Source organism: Protopterus annectens, chromosome 7.part0 (genome assembly GCF_019279795.1).
Source record: "Protopterus annectens isolate FY-2018-M chromosome 7.part0, PAN1.0, whole genome shotgun sequence".
NCBI lineage: Eukaryota > Metazoa > Chordata > Ceratodontiformes > Protopteridae > Protopterus > Protopterus annectens.
In genome coordinates, this window is record NC_056739.1 from 1,556,358,360 (window position 1) to 1,556,384,578 (window position 26,219).

General features: G+C 40.8%; 1 protein-coding gene across 3 annotated transcripts in view; it reads right to left on the reverse strand.

Annotated features, from left to right (window-relative positions):
* NUP210 (nucleoporin 210) overlaps positions 1-26,219 on the reverse strand; it is a 2,490,054-nt gene that overhangs the window by 777,038 nt on the left and 1,686,797 nt on the right. For all 3 annotated transcript variants that reach the window (XM_044078102.1, XM_044078101.1, XR_006365597.1), the window contains 2 exons: positions 1,851-1,942; positions 1,420-1,594 (listed from right to left, as the gene is read on the reverse strand). In XM_044078102.1, the coding sequence (XP_043934037.1) occupies positions 1,420-1,594; positions 1,851-1,942 (267 nt within the window). The remainder of the gene's footprint in view (positions 1-1,419; positions 1,595-1,850; positions 1,943-26,219) is intronic.

Sequence of the window (26,219 nt, forward strand, 5' to 3'; positions counted from 1 at the left end):
GCAAACAGCTTCACTTCACTAGGGAACACTCTTTAATGAACTCCTGTATAAAACAGCTTCTGAAAGGTTACTAATATCCAGTTGAAAAGCTGGAGTACAAGAAATCACCTTTTAAATGAGTATGCATACAAAGGATTTACTGTATATACTTCTGTAGGAGTTAATTTCACTGATAAATCAAGGGCAATTTTTGAACCAAAAGCATGCTGTGTCAGTCGTACAACAGGCAGCACAACTGCCTTTGGTGCTGGAAGAACAGGAGGCCATGAGTTTTGTTCCGACCCCAGGTTACTGCTTGAGATGGTAGTATTTCGGGTGGATGTAAAAGATCCCATGGTACCTATCAAAAAAAAAAAGAGAAGTTTACTGATGCCCTGGCAAAATTTCTCCTAGTAGTATAAATACCTTGGGTCTTCTCCGATCAGAGGCCACTAGCCTTGAGGGTCTAACCCAGTAAGCAAAGAATAAACAGGAATAAATAAATAAAAACATAACATTAAAATGTATTGAGCCATGTAGTAGTCAAGCTGTCAAAAATAAGAATAAACAGGAATAAATAAATAAAAACATAACATTAAAATGTATTGAGCCATGTAGTAGTCAAGCTGTCAAAAATAAGTGCAGATATATTAGAATAAAATGGATAACTGAAGAATAAATGAATAAGCAGGGCAATACCCCATTTATTCACCCACCCAGCATAGTGACAGGAGATGGCTATATGATCTGTGTTCTGTTACTATGAGAGGTAAGCATTTTTTCACAATTACATTGATCAAGTTGGGAAAGTGTGACTGATAGAATTAATATTTCAGCAGCAAAATAAAATAAAAACTATATTACTGGTACAGCTGAAAATTTAGGCATAGTGGATGAGGGTGGGAGTGGGGATACAGCTACTGCTGAAACTGACACTACAGCAATTAGGATTAGGATTGTATGGCTACACATGACATAGCAAAATGAAATACACGACCCCTGCCCATTACTGGAAGAGCAACTGGGATGGAGGAAGATAGCTGTGAATGACTGCAGCATACTGAAATTCATTACTGTGGCCAATATTACTTTTACTTTCTTCAAAAGCAAGGAAGTTGTTACCAAACCCATAATGGTTATCTAATCATTAAGAAACGTGTTCTCATCGTTGGGGATGGTTTTTCTCTCTCTCTCTCTCTCTGACATTTCTATTTTTACTGGCAGGAATCTTTAATTACCATATGACCTGCGAATAAGTCAAACACAGCATTTTTGAAGGCCACCAAGTCTGACATATACAGTAATTTATATATGATAATACATGTTTAGAACTAGTCATTTTTCACCTCTGTTGAGTTTCAAAAATTAAATACAAAATTCAGCTTCTGCTCTATATAATTTTTCTTTTATACTATATTAATAATAAAAAATGTCCACTACCTTAACTGTTACAACAACAGTCTGGTTAATACCAAAAGGTTCCTGTGAATTCACTTTGACAGTTGATAGCCCAGTTCGAGACCCTGACGTCAGTAAGCCATTCTCGTCAACCTTTACTACAACAGCTTTATCAGAACAATCCAGCACTTCATAAGTGACAGCAGCTAATCCCTCCCTGTTAAAACAAACAAATTAATTACATGCATTTTTTTTATCCAAAGTTCTGAGCAGCAGTCACTATATCTATAAATTACATTTGGAAAACTAACTATTGTGATTACAGTGACTACCAAATTATTTTGATTATTCAGCTTGCAAGACAGTTTATTAAGTAAAACACCTAAGGAACATAGAAAAAGCATTTAGATACTCTGTCATTTTTACAGGTTGTAAACTAGAAAGAGAAATAAACAACCAAACTATTGACTTACCTATTAGTCTGAAGTTTTATAAAGGACCTTGGGGACATCAATATCTGTTCAGATTTAACATTGGGATTCAAAAGTTGCAGCTTTTCAAACACCTTTAGAAAAATAATAGTGGATTTAGTACAGGACTTAGATTTAAAAAAAAATATTTGCACTTTACACCTGTTTTGTCAAAATAAACAATTTTTTTAGATTTTACAGAAGCCCAGAAGATATCATGCCAGGCACAACTCTGTCTACAGCAAGAATGAACCAATCAATGAACCAACCAAAGAAACTGCTAAGCATAAGACTCACTACATCTTTGCATGTCTGCTGTGAAAGAGGAAAAAAATCCCCTAACAGCCAATTGTCCATTAATAACAAAGCATCCAGACAGAATTTATTTTTAAATTTCAGAGCTATCATATTTTTATATGAACTCTGCAGTTTAGAAGTACAAACTGTATTTAAACAGTAGGCCACTACACAAAAAGAGATAGACACCTACTTTACATAAGCAAATTTGTGCTTCGAAAATATTCCAAAATTCTTCCCCCCGGTTCTATGACGAAAGTGATTCAGTACTAGCTACTTCTAGCTTAACTGTTAAGTATACTGTTGTTTATTTTAACTTGCTTTCTCTTTGATTTCAGAAATGAAATGCTTTTCCTTTTCTAATTTTTTTGTCCTTGTATAAATAATCTTTACATATCTCTTCCCCAGGCATACACAAAGAACTTTGCACCATGAGGGGAAATACAAAATATGTCACCAACATTGTATTTCTAATATAAAAATGAAGGACAAAATACCCCTGAAGAGGAGGGGTATGGTCAAAGTATGCACACTTGAATGTGTGTGTGTGTGTGTGTGTGTGTGTGTGTGTGTGTGTGTGTGTGTGTGTGTGTACACATGCAAGCAAGTCTACCATTCCAACATCTGTATTTATTGAGAGTATGGTCACACAATTGTACTGTAATTATGGCAAGGAACATTGTTTCACCGTATCTGTAAATGAACAGGACACTACCAAGCAGTGTAAGTCTCTGAAAGTCTCTGACCAAAAACCTGGATGAAGGACATGTCCTGAAGTACAAAGAAGGCAAAGCCAGCACCACTTTTTCAATGCACATCCAGTTTGGAATACAGCACTGGAAAAATATCATACAAAAGTCCAAGTAGCAGCTTCACAATACTCTAAGAGCAGAAACTTTCTTGAAGAAAGCTGCAATAATTCCATTTACTCTACTAGAGAGTGCTCAGACCTGTCTTTCTGTGTTCTTCCCATGCATTTGCAGAAGAATACGACAACGGAAGCAACCACCAGAAGAGGGTGAGTTTGGATACTGGCCTGCCCTATTTCCCTGGCACAAAGGAGTCAAACATCTGGACATACTCTCTGAAGTCCTCAGTTCTCTGTCAGTATAGTGCCAGAACTGCTTCTGCACAACCACAATATGAAGAATTCTTACCCCTTTATTCTAAAGATTACAATAAAAAGAGATGATTCCAAAATGTCTGCACTTTGAGTAATAGCTTAACTCTAGCTTTCACAGTGTAAAAACAGAAACTCAACAGAGAAGGCCAGGATACTTTTGGCTAGTATGTGTACCACCTGGATACCAGGAAAAAAGAAATACAGAGCACCTGTAAAAAAAAAAAAAAAACAGCTACAAAAAGTGAGGAAGAAACAGTGACTGGGGAAAGTTCTACACCTGTTGAGCAAAAAGCAATGCAACCTCCAGACATGACTTCCAATAATCTACAAGAAGATACAAGACAACTGCGCACAGACTTGGTTAAAATAAATGAAACACTGATGTAGTATATCAACACAAACAACAAAAGGCTGAAAAAAATGGAAGAAGCTTTAAACAGATATTCAGATAAGGTGATAAAGCTGCAAAAATCAGAGGTTGAAATGAAGAAAAGGCTGGCCGAATATTAGACTGTTTAGGAAGAGATGTTTAAAAAAATTATAGAATTAGAAAACAGAGCATGTATGGAAAATCTGAGATTTTCAGTAGTACCGGGGAACTTGGAAGGAACAGAATGCATTAATTTTATGAAAACACAAATAAGCAACTGGATTGCTCTTCCACAGCACGAGCTGTTAGTTGAAAGGGCACATTGTGTTTATGCTCCAAACCTGACTATGAGAAAGCAACCTACACCTATAATAGTAAATATGCAATCTTACCAGCAGAAGGAAGCAATTCTGACAAAACTGTAGTAGAAGGGCAAAATACTAAAAGTGGGACACAGCAGAGTATTTGTGGAGAATGATTACTCAGTGTACGCCAGGAAGAAGAGGAGTAAATTCATTCCACTATTCAGGGAATTTTGAGAAGATGTAAAAATTCAAACTGCTCTACCCAGCCGTCTTCAAGGTATTTTTCCCTGAAGGGACAAAATAATTTTTTGATAAAGTGCATTCTAAGGAGGAAATACTCATGTTCTTCTGGCAATAAAGACCACAGAGAGAATATATCTGTGATGTCTTTTCCACTGTTTTAACAGAAAATATTGCAGAGGAGAAAGGGAGCACAAGAGTTGACTAGAAGAATCGAGAGTATGTTGGAAATGGTGCAGAGACAGTATATGGGAGATGGAGATGAACAGCAATAAAACCAGTAACTTAATGTGGGATTAAAATGCAATAATTATATTTGTGAAATATGACACAGCAAGAAAATCTGGAAATCTTGGACTTTTTTCAGAATCTGTTGGACCTGTGCGGGATTCTAAATGATATGTCCTACTTCATGTCATTAATGTTTGAAAAATGCTTTGGGAAGGTGAAGAGAGGGCAGAAAGTTAAATGCAAATAAAGAAAAAAACATTCTTAATATTTGCAGTTTATGCTTTTCTTTGCATGCTATAAAGTAAAGTCTTCTCAGTTATTTTTAAGTGTAATGGCGATTGTAAATAGGTACTTTTGTTTTTTTTTTCTCCCTTCTTTCTTTCTTCTTGTTCAGTTTTAAGAAATGTATGCACGGTAATGTAAGGAAAAAAAATCATGACAAAAGAAAAACTAATGTGCTTTTTCTCATTGTTGCATGGGGATATATCTGGATTAAGGACCCTAGACTGATTTAGTAACAAGTTTTAAGAGAAAGCAAGTAAATGAAAAAGAATACAAAGAATACCTATTACTATGAGGCTTTTTTCTAGCAAATGAATATATGCTTAGTCGAAATTCTGTATCTGGCCTTCATGTCTCCATGGAAACAATCTGATAAAGAGAAAATGGCTGTCTAGTTCTCATGTCTCCATGCAGACAATATGATAAAGAGAAATTGGTTACAGTCTGGTAGAGAATGAATGGCTGAGGAAAAAAAGAAACTGGATAGAGATAATGTTCGCTGAAAGCATTCAGGGGTTTTCCTAACTGGGAGAACTATAAAGGTAAGACAAAACCAGTTAGCACCTAGTAGAAGCACAGGCTGCACCATGCATCTTAGCATGGATAACCTTTCTTTTAGGTTAACTCAAGTCTATAAGTGTGGCTGTCAGTTTGGGACATTTCACATTTCTTCCTATTAGGAGGGTAAAACTTCAATATTTGAAGATGTACATAGTTATGTGTGTGTAAGTATTAAATTAATACGTTTCTACTGTTTTAATGGAAAATGTTGCAGAGGAGAAAGGGAGCACAAGAGTTGACTAGAAGAATCAAGAGTACATTTTAGGGGGGGTATTTTTTTTGAGGTCTTTCAATAAAACAAAATGTTCTGTAAGATGAGACATAGCCTCAAACAGATATGACAAGAAACAACTATATAAAAGTTCAATCTTCCAAACAGTGCATGCATTTAACACAAAAGCTGGAACTAGACATTTAACAAAAAATGTGCTATACATAAAAGGTAGAAATAATAACTTTGTAATACAATTATGCTTTCTATAATGTCTTTAAATGTCAATGGTATCACAGATAAATACAAAACAGAAGAATAGTGAACTGTATTACAAAAATGTAGCATGCAAATATCTATATTACAAGAGATGCACTTGGAAAGAAATGAACATGTGAATTTGATAAAGAAAGGTTTTCAAGATGTTTATTCAGCTGAATATCTGGGACAAAGGAAAAGATGAGTACTAATAATACCTACAAGAAGTGCTCCAATAGTGATAGAAGAGGATAAAAAAGATAAGAATGACAGATTTGTAGTGGTAAGTGGCTACTGGCAAGGGAGAAGGATTACACTGGCATGTATTTATATTCTACCTAAAACTGCTACAATAGCACTTAAGAAAATTCTGGGAGAAATAATCAGTTTTTAGCAAGGAATATTACTTATAGGTGGGAACTAGAATCTGATTTGCAGCAGGGAAGATCTGTCAGGGGCAGAAGGTGAAGTAAAAAAAGGAAGGTAGATTTTTGAAGAAATTTATGAAAACATTTGGCAAGGAAGATATGAATTCAGTAATAAGAGTTCAAAGTGAATTTGCATATTACTCCCCAAGGCATAAAAACTGGGCTAAGCTAGACAGAATTTACATTGAACATGTGCACTTAATTGAAGGTCTTGATACATACCCAAAAACTATTTCAGATCACAAGCCAATAATAACTAAAATAAAAAGACACGGTAATGAAATAAAAATGAGACACTGGCACTTTCCCGCCTATTTGTTGAAAAAAAAGAATTTAAGGAATGGGTAGTGGAAATTATTCAGGAAGCTATTAGAGAAGATATAAATTACTTCTGAAGTAGTAGTAGTAGAAGCTAGGAAATAGGATAAAATTAAGGTGGAGTTTAAAAATAGGGTATAAATAAAAGAAAGGGAGTTATGATTAAGAAGTAAGACGAATTATTTAGAGGGAATGACAAATGTTGAAGTATTGCAGAATGGGGGAATCTCACAGAACAAGAGGAGGATCAACTGCAGAATGCTAGGCAGAACATAAGGGATTATCGCGATAACATACAGCAAGATTGTGGTTAAGCAACCATTTTTTGATAACAACACTTGAACATAAAAACTTTTAGCACAATGACTCAGGCAACAGGAATAGAAAGGGCTGCTGCCAAGCTTAGGGAGTCTGTAACAAGGAAGGGAGCAAGACATCCTGTAGAGGTATTAGAAATATTTTGGAAATCAAAAAAGTTTGTATGAAGTACAGAAATATGGAAATCAAGAAAATATACAAATGGAAATGTTTATAGAAGAATTAAATATGCCAATGTTTCAGGTAGATGAGGCTCAATTACTAATGGTTAGGATAGGAGGAGATGAGATAAAACAATTAGTTATGTACTCACCATAACGATAGATGTATGTGGCCCATCTCGCCTACATTCATTACTGATCGGCTCCGACTTGGCCACTATAACTAGCACAAAGTCTCTAATTGGCTGGGCTAAGCCTGTATCCCAGGATACACCACGCCCAAACCCCCAGATCTTGTTTGCCACAATATAATCATTACACATACATAACCCCACAGGAACACACAGCAAGAAGAGAGAAAAAATAATATCCTCAGAAGGGTCTAAGAATATAAATTTCCTCCAAGTCCACCAGGAAGGGGGAAGGTGGGTGGGTACGTAAGAATGTAGGCGAGATGGACCACATACATCTATCGTTATGGTGAGTACATAGCTAATTGATGTAATGTGGTCCTATCTCGCCTACATTCATTACTGACAGGACAGCGTCCCTAGCACCTATATCCTGGGAGGCTCATGGGAAAACACTCCTGAGCACCGTGGAACCAAAGGAAGCCCAGCCTCTAGAAGCCATGTCCAGCTTATAATGAGAAATAAAGGTGTGTGGGGAAGCCCAGGTGGCTGCTGCACAGATTTCATCTAAAGAGAGCCTAGCATGAAAAGCCACTGAGGTAGCCATAGCCCTGGTAGAACTGGGAAAGGTAGATCTCTATCTGCTGATGTGTAAATAAATGAGATACAGTCCTTAATCCACCTTGCAATAGTGCCTTTGGTCACAGGGCTACCAATCCTGTTCTCTGAAAAGGACACAAACAACTGATCTGATTTCCTCCCTTGTTTTGTCCTGTGCAAATAAAACCTCAGTTGTCTATTTACATCCAACTGGTGAAATTTGAATTCTGCCTTGTTTGAAAAGTGTGGGAAAAACACCGGTAACTCAATGGATTGGTGAAGACAGAAGGTAGAAGAAACCTTAGGAAGAAAGGAAGGGTTGAGTCTCAAGGATACTCTATCCTTATGAAAAATCAAATAAGGAGGTTTAACAGAAAGGGCTTGAAGCTCTGATACCCTTCTGGCTGAAGTAATGGCCACCAGAAAGGCTGTCTTCCAGGACAAATATTTTAATTCACAAGTGGCTGCAGGCCCAAAGGGAGAAGTTATGGCTCTAAGCACCAAGTTTAAATCCCATGGCAAAACTGGCTGTGAAACTGGGGGACGAAGTAACCAGGCTCCTTTTAGGAATGCTTTACACAGTTTATGGCCCATGAGGGAAGGCTCATATGAAAAGTGAAAATTAGAAATTGCCGCCAGCTGTACCTTAATAGCAGAGGCAGCGGAACCTTGTCTGAAGAGAGTAGCCAAAATTCTAAAACTGCCGTCACAGGGGCTGTGAAGGGATCTAGGTTATGTGACTGGGCCCAGATAGCAAATCTTTTCCATTTACTGGAGTATATCTTTTTAGTGGAAGGCTTGTGGGAAGAAGATAGGATATGTACCACTTCCGGTGTAAAGGAAAGCTGTCTGACTAAGGACGGAAATGGAGAAGCCAGGCAGTGAGCTTGAGGGTTCGCAGGGATAGGTGGAACTGCCATGACAGATGAGTCAATAGGTCTGGAACTGGGTCCAGAAACCAAGGACCGTCCATAGTATATCTCCGGAGAAAGGGGAACCAAACTTGACGGGGCCAGTGTGGTGCGATCAAGATCATTTTGCTTCCCAAGGAAATTGCCTTCTGAATCACTCTTGTCTGCAGAGGAAATGGAGGGAAGGCATAGAGCAGACCGGGGGGCCAACTGTGGACTAGAGCGTCCCTGGGTGACTCCCCCTGAGGGGGGATCAGAGTGAAGTAATTGCTGCACTTGGCATTGAGAGGACTGGCAAATAGGTCGCAGCAAGGTAGACCCCACCTGGAGAAGATCTGAGCCGCAACTCGAGCGTTCAAGGACCACTCGTGAGGCATCAGAATAGCTCTGCTTAGCCTGTCTGCTATCACATTGGACTTCCCCGGAATGTGCGTTGCCACTAGAAAAAGTTGGGAAGACACCACCCAATTCCACACTCTCATGGCCTCTCTGCAAAGGGGATAGGACTTTGTTCCCCCCTGTTTGTTCAGGTACCACACGACTGACATGTTGTTGGAAAGAATTGAGATAGTGCCCTTGGGAAGAGAGCTGTGAAGTGCTTGCAATGCTAGTAGCACCGCTCTCATCTCCAGAACATTTATATGCAAGTGTACCTCGTGTTCCTGCCACGTGCCTTGGACCGTTCTGCCCAGGTAATGCCCCCCCACCCTGTCTGGGAGGCGTCTGTGGTCACTGAGGCAGTAGGGGGCGGAGGATTCAGGGATCTCCCTTTGTTCAGATTGGGTGAATGAAGCCACCAACGCAGATCCTGTCGGCATTGTTCCGTTATAAGAATCGGATGAGACAGAGGGAGCTCCTGAAAGGACCACTGGACCGAAAGAAGCCACTGTAGTGTCCGCATATGTAGCCTGGCTAGGGGTACTAGTAGGATGGTGGCCGCCATGGAACCTAGTAGCTGAAGTACTAGTCTGGCTTGGACCTTTTTCAGAGGTAATAAGGCCAAAACTTGAGCCTGTAGCACTTTTATTCTTTCTGTAGGAAGGAAAGCCCTCATTTCTACAGAATCTAGCTCTGCACCGATAAATGCAACACGTTGTGATGGCAGCAAGACATATTTTTGCCAGTTGAAAGTAATCTTTAGGAGTTGACCCAAGTTGATGGTGGCCTCTGTGGCTCGAACAAGTAGATGCCTGGTGGGGGCGGTGAGAAGCCAGTCGTCTAGATAAGGAAACACCTGGAATCCTAGATGTCTCAGGTGAGCAGTCACCACTGCCAGACATTTGGTAAACACCCTGGGGGCTGTGTTGAGACCAAAGGGCAGGGCTCGAAATTGGAAATGACTGGCTCCCAGCCGGAAGCGTAAGTGATTCCTGGAGGCCCTGTTTATCTTGATGTGATAATAGGCGTCCTTGAGATCGATGGAGCACATCCATACTCCTTTTTCCAACAAGGGAAAAATGGTTTGAAGAGTGACCCCAACTGGCTCCGGAGAGGCACAGTCGGGCAGTCCCTCAGGGACATTGGTAGGAGGAACCACGAAAGGACTTGCGGTCTCCTAAGTAGCGGGGGCCTCCCCCGCCCCTAGGACAACGTCTTCCAGAGTAATGCCCCCCTCCTCTGCCTCTGGAGGGGGGGGTCACCATGATGGTCAGGATAAGACTTCTGAGACTTCCTGAACCACTGGGATAAGGTCTAGAGGGAAGCGAAAAACGGGCCCCCAACAGCAGACAAAGTCTTACCCTCTTGCTCACATCTGGTGAGAGTGTCTTTCACTTTGGGTCCAAAGAGGGAGGACCCGTCAAAGGGAGCGTCCGTGAAGGAAGACTTGAAGGCCTCCGCGAAGTGACACAGGCGCATCCAGGCTTGCCTCCTGAGGGCTACGCCTGAGCTAGCTGCCCTACCCGTCCCCTCGGCTGCATAGGATATGAGCCTCATGGACGAGTTAACAATAGAAGACAGGGTAGACAGCTGGGCGTTGGCAGTCTGGTTCACCGCCTCAGGCAAGTCACCCGAGTATCTCCCAACTCCTTGAGGAGATCTCTTTGGAGCCTCGTAAAAAGACACAGATAATTCAGCGACTGCAAAGTAAAGGTCGCTGAGGACAGGGTATGCTTTCCATACTGATCCATAGTCCTAGAATCCTTGTTAGGAGAATGAACAGAAGCAGAAGGCTCTGCAACTTCTTGCTGAGTGGCAGACGCCACCACCATGGCATCTACAGGAACTCCTATGGTCAAAAATTCTTTCCCAGGAGGCACAGACAAAAACTTGTTGGGGCAGCTGGGAATCGGTTCCACGGAGTCAGGGTGTTCCCACACTCTTCGACAAATAAGGTCCAACAGTCCATCGAAGGGGGGAGACACCCAGGAGACGGGAGGTCGGGCTCCGAAGGCCTTGAGGAAGACCGACTCCTCCACAGAGATGGTTTTGGAGGGCCAGTCGCCTCTCGTCTCAAAATCTCCAGGATGTCGGAGAATGAGACATCATCAGAGGACGACTTTGGGGACCCCTCTGCATTATCGAGGTTGGTGTCTGAGGTGACAGACTCATCTGGGGAGTCTATGTGCTTCCTCTTACACAGCTTCTTTCTGGGAGGCTCTTCAGGCAAGGACTCTGAAGGGCCCTCAGAAAGCAGGGGACCACGCATGGGGGTATTCTCAGGCCTTCGAGCCCCACTGCCTGCAGATAGGGGGGCATCAGATGCTCTAGTCGCAGTGTCTGGGAAAGGAGTGGTTGACTCTAGTGATGTCACCTAAGACATGGCCAGTGTGCTCCTCATGGCCTCGAAGGCGGGTCCACCTGAATCCGAGGAGCGACTCGTCTCTGAGAACACGATCGGAACAGGGGTTCCCCTGGCCGAAGCACCAAGAGGGAGACTCGGAGCCGAAGTCTGGAGCCCCGATGTATCCCCCTCGGGTCTGACCGACAAAACCCGAGTGCCAAAACCATCAGATGGGGCCGAAAGGGTTGGAGCCGAGGTCGGAGCCGAAAAACTCAAAGGGGGTTTCGGAGCTGACCCAAGGACCTCACTCGACTCAGAACACTCTGGCTCCGACGACACAGAGGTGGTCGGAGGAGGAATTATCGGAACAAGGACAGGCTGGAGCTGAGAATAATTTCGTTAACACTGGTGACTGGAGGAGCCTCTGCACCACCCTATCCAAATCCGAATCAGACAACTTGGAGGACTTGGAGGACACAGCAGGGGGTCGAGAAGTCTTCTCTAAAGGATCCAATGCGAAGCTAGGAGAATGGCTCCGAATCGGTTCCAAGACAATTGGAGCCGAGGTCGGCTCCAACACAACAGAAACCTCCTTCGGCCCCGAAGGCAGTGGAACCGAGGAAGCCGTCTTCAGTACCGACAGCATCTTCTGCGGCTCCGAGACCAATGGAGCCGAGGAAGGTGAAACAGTCTTCGATCTTTTCTCCAATGGCTCCGACGAACTGGACGGAGCCGGAGATCTCTTTTTTTGTTTTAGATTTCCCGCTAGGGGGAGAAGACGCAAAAGCTTCTTCCAAGGCAGGTTTTAACAGGCCCTTGAGAATCAACTTTTTTTTTTCTCTCTTGCAAGATCCTGGAACTAAACGAATGACACACACTGCAGGACTCTTGCAAGTGAATAGCGCCCAAACAGTATACACAGATGGCATGGCCATCAGTTAAAGACATCTTATACGAACATTTGGCGCACTTTTTGAACCCAGAAGGCCTATGTTCCTTCTGATCTTTGCCTGACATTTTTAAAGCGACAGAAAAACCACACCAACATGAAGGGAGGAGAAGGGACTCACTCAAACGCCCCTATAAAAAAAAAAACAAGTTGACACACCGAACAGGGTTAAGGCCCTCTAACTTAAACGGGCCTAACCCGCCAAACACAAGTATACCACAACTACAATTATCAAAAAGGTCACAAAAAACACCCAGACACAAAACGTAGCTATTAAAATAGCTTTTGGTTGGAAAATATTCCACAGAAAACTAAGTAAATAGTTCAATAAAGTACTTAGCCACAGCCAAGCTCGAGACCACGTCTTCACTCAACAAGCGGCAAATGAGATCTGGGGGTTTGGGCGTGGTGCATCCTGGGATACAGGCTTAGCCCAGCCAATTAGAGCTGGCTTAGCCCAGCCAATTAGAGCTTCGTGCTAGTTATAGCAGCTGAGTCGGAGCAGATTCTCGGCTCCGAGCCCATCAGTAATGAATGTAGGCGAGATAGGACCACATTACATATTGTGATGTACAACGAATCTGCAGGAATGTCCCCAAAAATAAATGGCATTTCTGTGGAAGTTTGGAAGCTAGGAGTTAAAAACTGATAAAGATCTGGAAGGTTATGTTTAACAGTATTTTAAGAAGAGAAGTACTAACATCCTGGAAGAAAGCAGTGGTAGCTGTAATACCTAAAGAGGGTAAAGATCCATCAGATCCAGCTTCATACAGGCCCATTTCAACACTAAACCATGATTATAATGTGTTCATGTCTATAATGGCTAAAAGAATGACAAAAATAATGTCAAAATTGACAGATATGGATAAATGTAGTTTTGCGGAGGGGAGACAAACATATGACATTAACAGAACGTAAAAAATAAAAACAAAAGGCAGGCATCTGAGGAAGTCTCTGGTTTTGTGACGAAAGCACTCATACTGTTTTAATTATTAAATACTTGATTTATCCACTGGTGCTGGACTGTCTTTTGTTTTTATTTTTTACATTTTGTTCATGACAATGAACATTAACAGAACACTGATGATCCAGAGGGAAGCAGAATGTAAGAAAATACCATTGTTGTTGGTGGGTCTTGATGCAGAGAAAGCATTTGACAGAGCAAGCTGGGACTTTATAAGTAGGGTAACAGAAGCAGCTACATTTCCTGAAAAAAATATAAGGTTGATTAGGAGACTATACAGTATGAGCAATTGGAGGAGAAAACTAAAGTGGGTAATGTCCTCTCTGATAATTTCTGCTTGAGCAGAGGAACAAGGCAGGGGTATCCTCTTTCCTCTTTGTTATTTGCATTATATTTAGAACCACTGGCAAAGAAATTAAGGGACTCAGAAATTCAAGGATATAATTGGTACGGTAGTCAAGAAAAGCTGGCTCTGTTTGCAGATTATATTATTTTATACCTGACAAAACCAGAAAGAGACATTACAGTATTGTAGAACATTTTGAGACAGTTTCAAATCTTTTCAGGATACAAAATAAATGAAGCAAAACAAAGGTAATAGTGATAAATTATGTACCCAAATATGAACTGGAACAGCAATATCCATATTTATGGGGGCATGATAAAATTAAGTATTTAGGAGTACAGATTAAAATGATTCTGGTGTGGCAGCGAAGGATATTTGGGAAGTGACTAAACAAAAAATAATAAAAAATCTGAGAAAACAGAAGCTTTGTTATATGGAAAGGGATAGTAAGATACAAGCAGTTAAAAATGTTTTTAGTCCTATTAGTCTTTTACACAGGTCAGGCATATTTTTTATCAAACAGAGGAGAAGCTGGTGATAGCAATTAATAAAGAGGTGAAGGACTTCATCTGTGGGGGGGGGAGGGGGTGGCAAGAGTCAAGTGGGATAAGTTGATTCTTCCATGAGAACAGGGCGGATTGGGATACTCTATTTGAAGGGGTATTTCAGAGCTACAGAATTAAATTTGTTATACATAGCACAAGCAGAAAACTATAATTCAAAGTGGGAATGGATGATGATGAAACGGGGGGGGCTCAAGAAACATGGAGAGACCGGGATTTTGGATGCAGGCCTTTAAGAAGAATAACCCTAACCATACAGAATATTATATCTATAAAGTAGCAGAACACACCCTAAGAACTAAACCAACACGAGAATAGAGAAAGGAGATTCTGCCGTTAGGGATGAATGCAATTAGGGATATAGACAATAGGCAAGAGGGGGCTGGAATTTATTGCAGAAAACTGCCAAAGGAACAAAGGTATCCGAAGCAAATAACTAGAGAGGGAAAGATGATAGAATGAGAAGGCATCAATAATTTGAATGGACCGCAGGTTAGAGACTGCCTTCCCTATCAAGGATTGATATCAGAGTACAGGCAGAGAGAAAGAAAGGGGGGGGGTCCTAAATGAAAGACCACCACTGGTAGAGTTTTTAGTAGAATCTAGAACAGAAGCTGCCATTAAAAAGGAATTATTAGCACAGCATATAAAACATTGCATAATAACTATAAGAATCAGTCAGAGGAGGTTAGAAAGAATTAGGAACAGAGATTGGATAAGCAATTCACAAAGAAACAATGAGATGATATATATACGTCTTCCAAACATGTAACAAGATCTAGAAGATTTAGGATTTTTGCTTGGAAATATTTAAATCAATATTTTTATATCCAAAGTAGACTTCAAAGAATTTTTCTTCAGGTAGACAGCAAATGTTGGAGGTGTGATGGGGAAGAAAGCGGTAATTGGAAACATATTTTCTGGGTTTGTGGTGAGTTGGCAGACGTTAAAGATTCCCTGCGGGATGCATTGTCAGAGATGCTGGGTGGGCAGATTGGTGTGACAAGGAAGATGATTCTTCTGAGCTATGATTGAGAATCAGAATTGCCTAGAAATGGTAAGGCCTTGCTGTGTCAAAGTATGGTGGCTGCCAAAAAAGCAATTACTACAAAATGGAAATTAAAATCTAAACCAACTATATTAGAAGTAGTGAATACAGTTACAAACAAGAAATGAGATCTTTAGAACAGGGTAGGGCAAACTACATAGGGAAAAATGGAAATTGTGTGAGCAATATATGCAGGGGAGGAATGAGGTTTAAAGGAAGGCAGGACTTAAGTGAGCTATATAATGTTTGACTAAAAATGATTTGGTGATGTATAATGTTTGCAACTGGGAGTGTGTCAGTATGGTTTGTGATGTAAAATACTTGCAACTAGGATTGTGCCACTGTGGTTTGTTTTCATTTATGTAAATGTATGCTTGCCTATGACGTAATTGATAGTTTAATAAAGATATCTCTTGTTAAAAAAAAGGCAGGAATTGAATAATTTATGTAATGTTGCTTAGGTTATATGATACATAGCAATATATCTGAAGAATAATGTTTATAAATGTGAACTTGCTAACACAGTTTGATTACTTTTATATAAATGTAAATTTGCCTGTGTCACAAGTGATATAAATAAAGGTATTAAAAAAGGATTAGGATAAAAAAACAGCTAAATAGACGGATTATATGAGAGTTTAGAGAGCAACATTGACAAACAGGAAAGAGACAGAGAGAGCGAGACTAATTTTGAGAGTTATTCTTAGTCCTTGTGGAAGGAAGGAGGCCTTTGAGTTGGTCAAACAAGCGGCTTCTAGGAAAACTGCAAGGGTTGAGAAGGTAGGTCCAAGACTGAGAATCTAGACTGTTGCATGGATTGTGGTGGGGGGGGGGGGTCTGGTTATAGGCGACTGAGAGTGAGACAACACTGATTATAAGGAAAATGACTACTGAAAAACAACCAGAGTGACCATTTATCTGCCATTTGTTCTTTACAAGACCACAAGCTCCTACACAAACTACAGATGCTTATGTTACTGACATGAAGAATAGCCCATCTTGCTTATTTTTCTGTTGAAGTGCATCTTCTTGGTGTCTGCATATTGATTTCTGTTTTACTGATAGTTAACAAAACTATAGTGCTTTTATTTTTTGCTTGATATTTATGGTCACTGTCTAGGTTCTGTTCAGCTGGTTTCATAGCGGGGTTGGTGCACCTTCTTTTCAAGCCAGCCTACCCAAGGTGTGAGCACCGCTTTTTGTGTTATCTGATTCCCTGAGGCTCTTAAGTTTTCCTTTATACTGTGACACAGTATCAGTATCTTAGCTGCTCCTTGTGACCTAGCTGTGACCGATTCAATAGCCATTTGGCTACAGAATGCCTATAAGTATATTTTTGGCACTTAATCTGTTATCAGTGATGGTCAACAAAACAGTGCTGCATTTATTGATTTGCTTGAGATTGGTTTTCCCTGTGTTTGTATTTTGTTTTTCCTACCCTCCCACCTTAGTGTTGGTGTGTTCTTAAATTTGGTGGCTTTGGAATTGCCCGCGCCTGCTGTTAATTTGATTTTGGACACTCCTTGCAGTCCATCTTATTTGCTTACTGTACTGAATACAGGGTAATCATTTGGGGAGAACTACCCCCTTGCTTCTTTGATTTTGGAGACTGCTCCCAGTCCCATCTTATCAGCTCATTTTACTGTGTACAGACAGAGCATTTGGGAAGGCCAACCCTAATCTTGAATTATCTTCTGTTTCTTCCCTATCCACAAAAAAAAAAAAAAAAAAAAGTTTACACTTTTTCCATTTGTCTGTTATTCTAACTCTCTTAGTTTTGGTTTTAGTACTTGGGCTTCAGGCCAGTTATTTTACATTTAAGAAACTTGTTGTGGTCTACACTGTTGTGGACAAACCCTTACAAAAACCCTCTCTCCCCAAGTCCATCCAAGTTTCAGAACACTAGGTCTGGACAATTCCCATCAGTTTCTCCTGCTAGCCTGGTCGACATGGGCATACTAAGACAGTGTAGCAACTTCCTCATGTTCACTGACAACCCTCTTCTCCTAGCACATAATTCTTCAACTTGCAAGAAATGCTTCTATATCAGTAAATTGGAATCCATGCTCTCTTGCACCTCGGTCAGTACCCCTGACAAAGAGGAGATTGCCAGCACAAACACCACACCACCCACATCACACAGCCAAGCACAGCACATACCCACATATACAGAGGTCCACAATATAAAATTACCTAAACATCAGAGACCTCCAAAACACACTCTCAGACAATCCACACACAACACCAAACACATCACAGACAGCAGACAACACACCAGTGTCATAAAAAAAAGCCCATAAGGCATAACAATAAACTCATACAGCCCATAAAGCACATTAAACCGTACATACTAGTCATTGGTGAATCAATTGTGAGACACACCAATGTCCCCCTCACCAGGCTTGACATGGAGAAGATCACGGTCAGTTGTCTGTCAGGTGCCAGAATCCCTCACATCATGCATGCACTTAAGTCTCTCCACAACAGATATAAGTATAACTCTGCCATTGTTCATGTTGGTGTAAATGACGTGAGATGTACCTCCCTGGACTATATGAAGAGAGACATGTTTGAGCTGTCAGAGTGCGTGTCCCAGACAGGTATGACCCTAGCCCCTAAGTAGCATCCTACCTTCACCAAGAATGATACCACAATACCAACAAAAAATAACTGACTTCAACAACTGGCTTAGTTTCTGGTGTCATTCCAACAGGATCCAGTATCTGTTTGCCTGCGATGACATGGCTGACAGGCCTCGATGCTTTGCCAGAGATGGCCTCCACTTGTCACCCCTGGGATTCAGGATTCTGGCTAGATAGACAGGAAGCACAACAACAGAATAAAAATCTTCAAGATAATTTATTCTGGTACCTTGTTGTTCTAATTCATGTCTGTCTAGCTATATCGTGTATGCAGATGTGGTTTTTGGAGGAGTAGTAGTATATGTTTTATTCAGGATTCTGGCCAAGGCTCTTGACTCCCTCATTGTGCCTTTTGTAGGCAATGTCCCACAGACAAATCTTCCAACATAAAAGATCTGTCAAAAAGCAAATTGAAGGTCATGCTGCTTAATGCTAGGAGCCTTAACCTGAAAATGCACTCAATGAAGGCTCTCTTAGCACTGAAAGGTGCTGACATATGTGCAGTCATTGAAACTTGTTTCAAAGCTACAGAGAGCACCTCTGCCTTACGAGGCACCTCATTCCACACATTCCAACTACAAAATGATGTCAGGAAGACTAAGGGCGGTGGAGTTTCTATTTTCATTAAAGACAAGTACACCTCCAGACTGGTTTGGCAGCATGATGCACTAGAACTTCTCCAAGTGCAATTGACAATTGGCAAGACACCCATCCAAGTTATAGCCATCTATAGACCTCCCTCCATGACTCAGGACACCCACTCCTCCTACCTTGACCTAGTTGAGTCCATCAGGGTACCCCCTAACACCCTGATCCTTGGTGAATTCAACTACCCCACCATAAACTGGGTGAACTATTCCTGTGATAATGCACTCACCCAACGATTCCTTGACTTCATCAATTCTAACGCACTAGACCAGCTTGTCTCATCCCCCACAAGGGGAGATCGCATTCTAGACTTGGTTATCACCAACATGGTCAACTGGCTGCACCACCCCATAGTAAGTTCTTCCCTGGTGAGATCAGACCATCAGTCTGTCTCATTTGAAGTGTCTATCCCATCCAACCCCCCCCCCGCCATAACCAAGAAACTTCCCAAAAACTGACTACAACCTTCTAAGGGAGGATATCAGTAGCTTCACACCATTACCCACCTCAGAGGATGTAAACAAATATGCTGAGCAGTATGCCAGTGCAGTATACAAGCACCTGTACAACTGCATGGACTCAGCCATACTCAACAGAACTAAAACCTGCTCCTCAAGGAAACACAAACCTAAGTGGTGGACATCCTCTATCAACAGGCTTTACAACAAAAGGAAGAAACTATTGTCCAAGTGTAAAACGGCAAAAATTCCCAATTGGAAAAACTCCCTCTTTAGCCTCAACAAGTAAATTAGATCACTAGTGAAAACCTCCACAGCCAATTATGAATCGAAACTAGCCTCTGAAACAAAGGCTAACCACATAGCCTTTTTCAGTTATGTCAGAAACCTCCATGGCAAAGCCCAGGTTTGTTCCAAATTAGTTCTTCATGGTACCACTTAGACTGATCCTGTTGACTTAGCCAACCTGCTAGCAGACAGGTTCAGCTCAAACTTTACCACCCCCAAAGGCCCATTCAACATCCCCTATACTTGCCCCGCACCTCACATCTCCATAGATCAAGTGTTAAAGACCCTATCCAAGGCAAAGATTACAACTTCCATGGGACCTGATAGTATCCCAGGCTGTATTCTGCAACATCTCCAGCAAGAACTAGCCTTGCCATTCAGCACCCTATTCAACCATATCCTAAGTACAGGCTTCATTCCAGAAGAGTGGAGAACTGCCATTGTCATCCCTTTGCACAAAGGTGGCGCCACTACTGACCATGGAAACGAATGCCACATTAGCTTGAAAAGTCTGATCTGTAAGGCCATGGAGTGTATTATTATGGACCTCATAAACAAGGACATAGGCAATCTCCAAGCACTCAACCCCACCCAGTTCAGATTTGTCAAGGGCAGGTCTTGTCTGTTGAACCTGGCTGACTTTTATGAGACTGTCACCAAGGCACTGGATGAGGGAAAGTCAGTATATACAGCTTACCTTGAGATGGCCAAAGCCTTAGACACAATCCCCCACTTGGGCATCACTGAAAAGCTAACAGAACTTGGCGCAAATCCCCATCTCATCTGGTGGTTGGCCAACTGGCTCACGGATAGTACCCACAAAGTCAAAGTAGGTGCCACTACCTCCAACAGCAAACCTGTCACTAGTGGTGTCCCCCAAGGATCTGTCCTGGGACCCCTATTGTTTGGCATCTACTTCTCACGGCTCCTGGCAAAGACACAAGGCCTGTGGCTGACCAGGTTTGCAGACAACTGTAAGTTGGGTGCTGTAATGGACTCCCCAAATGATGTTAACACACTCCAAGAAAGTTCTCACAGCAACAAATGCCTGGTGCCAAATTCATGGCCTTAAGTTAAATGCAAAAAAAAGTATCATCATACCATTCAGCAAAAGCACGGCCCCTACTGATTACCACATTAATGGCAAACCCCTAACCTCACAACCTGTGATGAGAGACCTGGGTACACAAGTTGACAACAATCTCACATTTGACCATCATGTAGCAGCAGTGGTCAGAGAAGCCTTTTACTTGGTTCATCTCATAAGTAAAGGGATTGGATCCAGAAAAAAGGAGGTTATTACCTCTCTGTACTCCTCCTTCATTAGGCCAATAATTGAGTACAACGCCCAGTTTGGTAAGTACCTCTCCAAATACCTGCACCAACTGAAAAGGCCACAGAAATACCTCTCAAAGAGAATCCATGGCCTCCAACACCTGTCCTATGTGGACAGGCTCAAATCACTATCACTCTACTCTGTATCACACAGATTGCTCAGAGGTGATCTGTGTCTCGCCTGCAAAACAATCTCAGATCCTGCTCTACCAGATATGCTCCATATCCGTAAGTCTAACTCCTCATGCAGTACCCAATTGAAAGGCTTAAATCTAATATGTGACATTAACAAAACCTGCAGAGTAGCCAGGTTCGTCTTCCAGAGGCTGCCCCATCTCTGAAATAGACTCCCCATACATGTCAAACAAAGGACGTCACTGACCCTTCTTCAAGCACAATCTTTATGAGTGGATGGGCAACCACAAATTTTTCCCAGGGGTTCCACCCGTTTCTCTCATTGACAGGGGTGACAGGTGCTGATTGAGGTTTCTTTTCTGGGGATAAACTCTTGGCTAGGCTTATAAGGGCCCCAGAGCCATTAGCCTAGTAATCTCCCTATGATCTTTCAGATACCACAGTCCGCCACTGAACCTCCATTCTCAAGCAGCTTTGCTCTAAACCTCTTCTTGAAAGATTTAGGATTTTGTAAGCTGCATAATTTACCAATAAGATCGCTTGTGTCAGACATATCTGAGAAAATAAGAAACAGGCTCAGTTTCTTTGCTGATAACAGAAAAATATATTCAGCAGTAGAAGATGTCAGAAAACACAATGACAAAGTATTTGAGAAGCTGACTAAGTAGGGGAGAGGTGCCCATCAAGGTTCAATGAAGATAAATGTAAAATACTGCACTTGAGCCAACAATAACACTACTTTAAAATATAAACTGGGAGAAGTGGAACGGATGGGGAAAACAACAGAAAAAAAAAGACCTGGGAGTGTTGATCACACAGTCAGAAACACTAGAAGTTGTGGGAGATTAAGGTGGCAGTAATAAACAAGGGTAGGAAGTATGTTCACGGAGACAGACTACAGAAACAACACTGAATGTCATACCAGGAAATGGGCATCATGCTACTGAAAGTATTTCGGGAAAAAAGGTCCACCAGTAAAACATTATGCAACTATGGAAGCCATACAAACAAATCATCATTAGGCAGTTTAATGAGTCTATGTGAAAGCCTCCAGAAAAGCGTACAAGACGGAAGGGAAAACAAATATGATCAAAGATTAAAGAAGATGGAGTTCATTTCACTAGAAATTAGAAGAAAATGGGGGTGGGATGGTGGGTGTTGGTGTGAGTGAAAGTGAGCATATGGAGACAAAGGGGTACAGGCAGCAGATTATGGTGAGTAACTGCTACCTGGATCTTTAAAAAGGAGAGGGCTATAATCACAAAGAATGTACTACTAGAATGAGTAGTGTAGTACAAACATGCTGAGATTTGCTACTGAAAGAATCCACACAAGCATATAACAATGGCATGGGACAAGTGGAACATATGGCTGAAGAGAGGTAGAATGTTAAATGCACTTATAAGGGCAAAATATGGATCTATATTATATTCTCGAAAGCCGACAATGTTGAATGTGACATTGTCGACACGACAATATCGAACGCTCAGAATCTCGAGCTTGTAAATGGAAAGCTCCGTAAGGGGAAAGTTCCGTTTACTGCAATGTAGTGCGATCTCGGAGTTGGTATATTTAAGTAGCGGGGGTTGGGGGGTGCAGGGGGGCTTGCCCCCCTTCTTAAACCCGTTAAGAGTACTTTTTTCTTTTTGTGTTTTTATAAGGTCGACATTTGAAGACATCGACCATATGGTGTCGACCATATGTTGTGCGATATTTTCAAATGTCAGTCTTATAATATAGACCCCAAAATACATGGATAGTCTCCTTTTGCAAAAAAAGTGTAATGTAATGTAAAAATTGTTTATTGCAGCAACTCTAAGGTCACAGTGGATGACAGCATGACCACTGAGAATAGTCTTCTAGAAGAAGTATTTCACAGCAGCCAAGTTTACCAATTACAAAGGTGGGACTGAAAGCTTTTCAAACAAGGATTTGAAGTCTCAGGCTGTGAAGATGAGCCCTTGTATATGGAATCAAGTACACGGCACGTTTCAAGAAGAGCTTCAGAGCAAAGCTGGGTGAAAATGGAGATTCAGTGGCAGAATGAGGTAGTTGAAAGACACATTTCAACATAAAAATAAGCAAGATGTAGAAAAATATATAAAAGGTACTGTGGGACCCAACAAACACTGCAGGTTGTTCCCATGGCTAAGTAAGATTGTGCTTTTTAGCCTCTTGTACAATGTGTACCAAAAGAGAATTGCCAGCACTGATTTAACAATTTTAATGGATAGTTAGGTGCATCTTCTAATGTCTTGGCAAACAAAAAGAAAGGAGAGACTGGAAGCAGATTTTTGGCTATGCCATGTATAATCTCTGATGCCAGGTTATCCATGGGCAGTACTCACTTCAAAGTCTTTGGGTTGTAATACACAAAGTTACTCCTGAACTGGAATAAGGGTGGAAGAGAAGTAGAAGAGGACATGACTGAGGATTTTGTTTTTCTGAAATCGTCCTTAGAGCTTCTGTGTGACTGACAAATGAGTAAGGATAAGATTAGTCAATTATGTTTAGGCTTTCAAAGTACGTCTGAGGGAGAAAAATTTTAACAAGGATGGGATATCCTGTTTTTTTTTTTTTTTTTAAAGGACCATTTCAATCATACAGGCAGTCAATCGATTAACTGCAAGGAAGGTTAGGGTGTATCAAACAACATAAAAATAAAAGAATGGAGCCACTGAAAAGACTGCAAACATTCTTTTAATGGTGCCTCCTGGTACCTCTGCTTTTGCCTTCAAGGGATACTAAACACCATTTACACAGTCAATTTATAACAATCTTGTTAACACTTCATCATTGAAACCAATTACTGAAAACCCCATTTACCATTTAAAGTGCAAGTGCAAACAGAAATACTATCCTTAATGGCCCTATATATTGAACTTAAAAATATTTTAACTAAGCTGATTCCCCGCCAAAAACAAGTATGTTTTAAACATACAAATTTAAAACAGCAGGATGCAATGTATCAAAGTTTACAATAAACTTAATTTCCAATGACAACAATTATTGCACAAAATCATCACCCTGATTACATTTAGGCTTAGCCAAGACACTGAAAAATAAGCTAGCTTCAGATCCCGCATGTACAGTATGAAAATGGTATGCAACTGGACTATCCAACCTACTATGCCTGATGTCTCCCCAAATGGTCCATAATGCATTTTTTGGCCATTCTCTTTGTTTGTCCGACATACCACCTGGTAGGTGTGCATCCACAGCCAATAACATACATCACCCCACATAAATAACAAACATGTTCCCGGTTTTATATACTTTTTTTGTTAATCTTTTTACCATTTAAATTCCTCATCCTACTACAAACCCTACATTTTCCACAAGGGAAACTACCTGTTGGAAAACTTCCATTCCGACTTGCTTCTATTCAGCAGCTGTTTTAAATTCAAGAATCTGCTGAATGAAAAAGTAACCCTCTAAAGAAACAAATCCAGATGATCTACCCCTTGAGAAAAAATTGGCCAAAACCTTTCCACCAGCTGTTTCAAAATTTCAGAAAAAGGAGAGAATCTACTCACAAAAAAATATTTTTCCTCATCTTTTTCAATGTGTCTTTGACTACATTGTTGTCACCAGATGTCCTACTGTGTCTATCCCCATATTTATAAGGACTCATGACCATGCCTTCAGCCCTTTCTAAAACTTTTTTTATCATTCCTTCTAGATGAAAGTCTCCTTCTTACTTTGTTGAACTCAATACTTATACTTGCTTTATCAGATGTATTACTAAAAAGTATTTTATATTCTCCATAAGGCAATGAGTCCAACAAATATGGAAGATGCATGCTACTTGCCAAAAGAAAATTATTGGCTGCCGTGTCTTTAGTGAAAGGCCTGAAATGCACCACCCTATCACTTCCTACAAAAAATTCTACATCCAGTAATTGCATAGCTTCTCTATGTGTTTTATAGGTGAACTCCAACCTATATGCATTTCCCTGCAGATCATCCATGAACTCTTGAAACTCATGGATCTCACCTTTGCAAACAAAGATCAAGTCATCTATAAATCGCTTATAGACCACAACCCTTTGTGAATAAAACTTGGTGTTATAAATAAATAAATTCTCAAAATGGCCCACAAAGATGAGGCCCCAATAGCTGTACCACCTCTTTGCAAACAAGTGCGTTTTTCAAATTTTAACCAATGTGTTAAAGGAAACTCCAACAACTGTAACACAAAACTAGTTCTGGGGCTCTCCCCCATTATTTTAGCCACTGCTTCCAGTCTCAAGCAATGACTAATACTGGTATACAAAGACCTAACATCCACGATGGCCCAATATAAATTATTGTTCCATGCCATACCACCTACCAGATTACAAAACTCCTTACCATTTTTAATGTGGGAATCTATTCTTGGCAAATAGCTTTTTAATTGTGCCATCCAAAAATATTCTCACATTTTGTAAGTAGGCCCCTACTCCTGATACTATTGGTCTCCTCGGGGGATTTTCTAAAGATTTATGGACCTTGGGAACTATAAAAAATCTGGCTTCCTTAGGATTTTTTTATATATAACTTCTTGATGTCAGATGAAGAAAAAAAGCCCAATCTTTCGCCCCTTTCCAATAATTCCAACAACATGGAATTATATCCCAGCATAGGATCTTGGTCCAACTTTTTGTATACCTTATCAATCAACAAATCATAGGCCATTTTATTGTACTTATCCCTGGATAAGATGACCCAGTTTCTTCCTTTGTCCGCTTGGGTAAAAACTAAACTTTTGCTCTCTTCACATAACTTTTGTAATGCTAGCCATTCACTTTTGTTCAAATTAAATCTTTTACTTCTTTTAATAAACTCCTGATACTCCTCTTTAATAAGTGCATTTAAAACCGCTTGAAATGTATTAACAGCTGTTGATACCCAAGGGGGAACTAAAGGACTGACATAAGGTACATGCGGCACTTGCAATCTACCATACCCAGTTACAAAATGTTCCTCCCCAACATTTTCATCACAAAAATTATCACATACATCCTGCCCGTCACCATGATAGCCCCCAAACATCCAAAAATTCATATTCATGCAATAACAAATCCAGCAATGAACTATTGTCATTCGGTGTACTTTCATCTAGAAACACCCTTTGATTATCCTGTAAAGTCCTGTTGTGAAAGAACACTTTCAAATGTAACTTTCTACAAAAAACGGGCTTCTTCTAAAAGTAAGTCTGCCAGTCGGGGAAAACATGTTGGGACAAATTTCATCCCTTTGCTCAGCAAATTAGCAATGTCATTGTCAATATTTAAATTTGACAAATTTATAATGTCAAATTGATTCTGTTCCACATACCTATTAGTGGAATAAATGTCCAAACTATGTTGTTCATCACTAGCTGGAGTAGCCTCCCACTTCTTCACTTTTTTCCTTCTTTTACTGTTGCTGCTACCGCTACTGCTGCCAATACCCTGCCATCCTTGTCCACGGCTTCATTCTGAGAAATAGCATCCTGGACTTAGTATATGCAAGTCTGATCTTTTGGCCATTCAGTCTCTGTGTTTT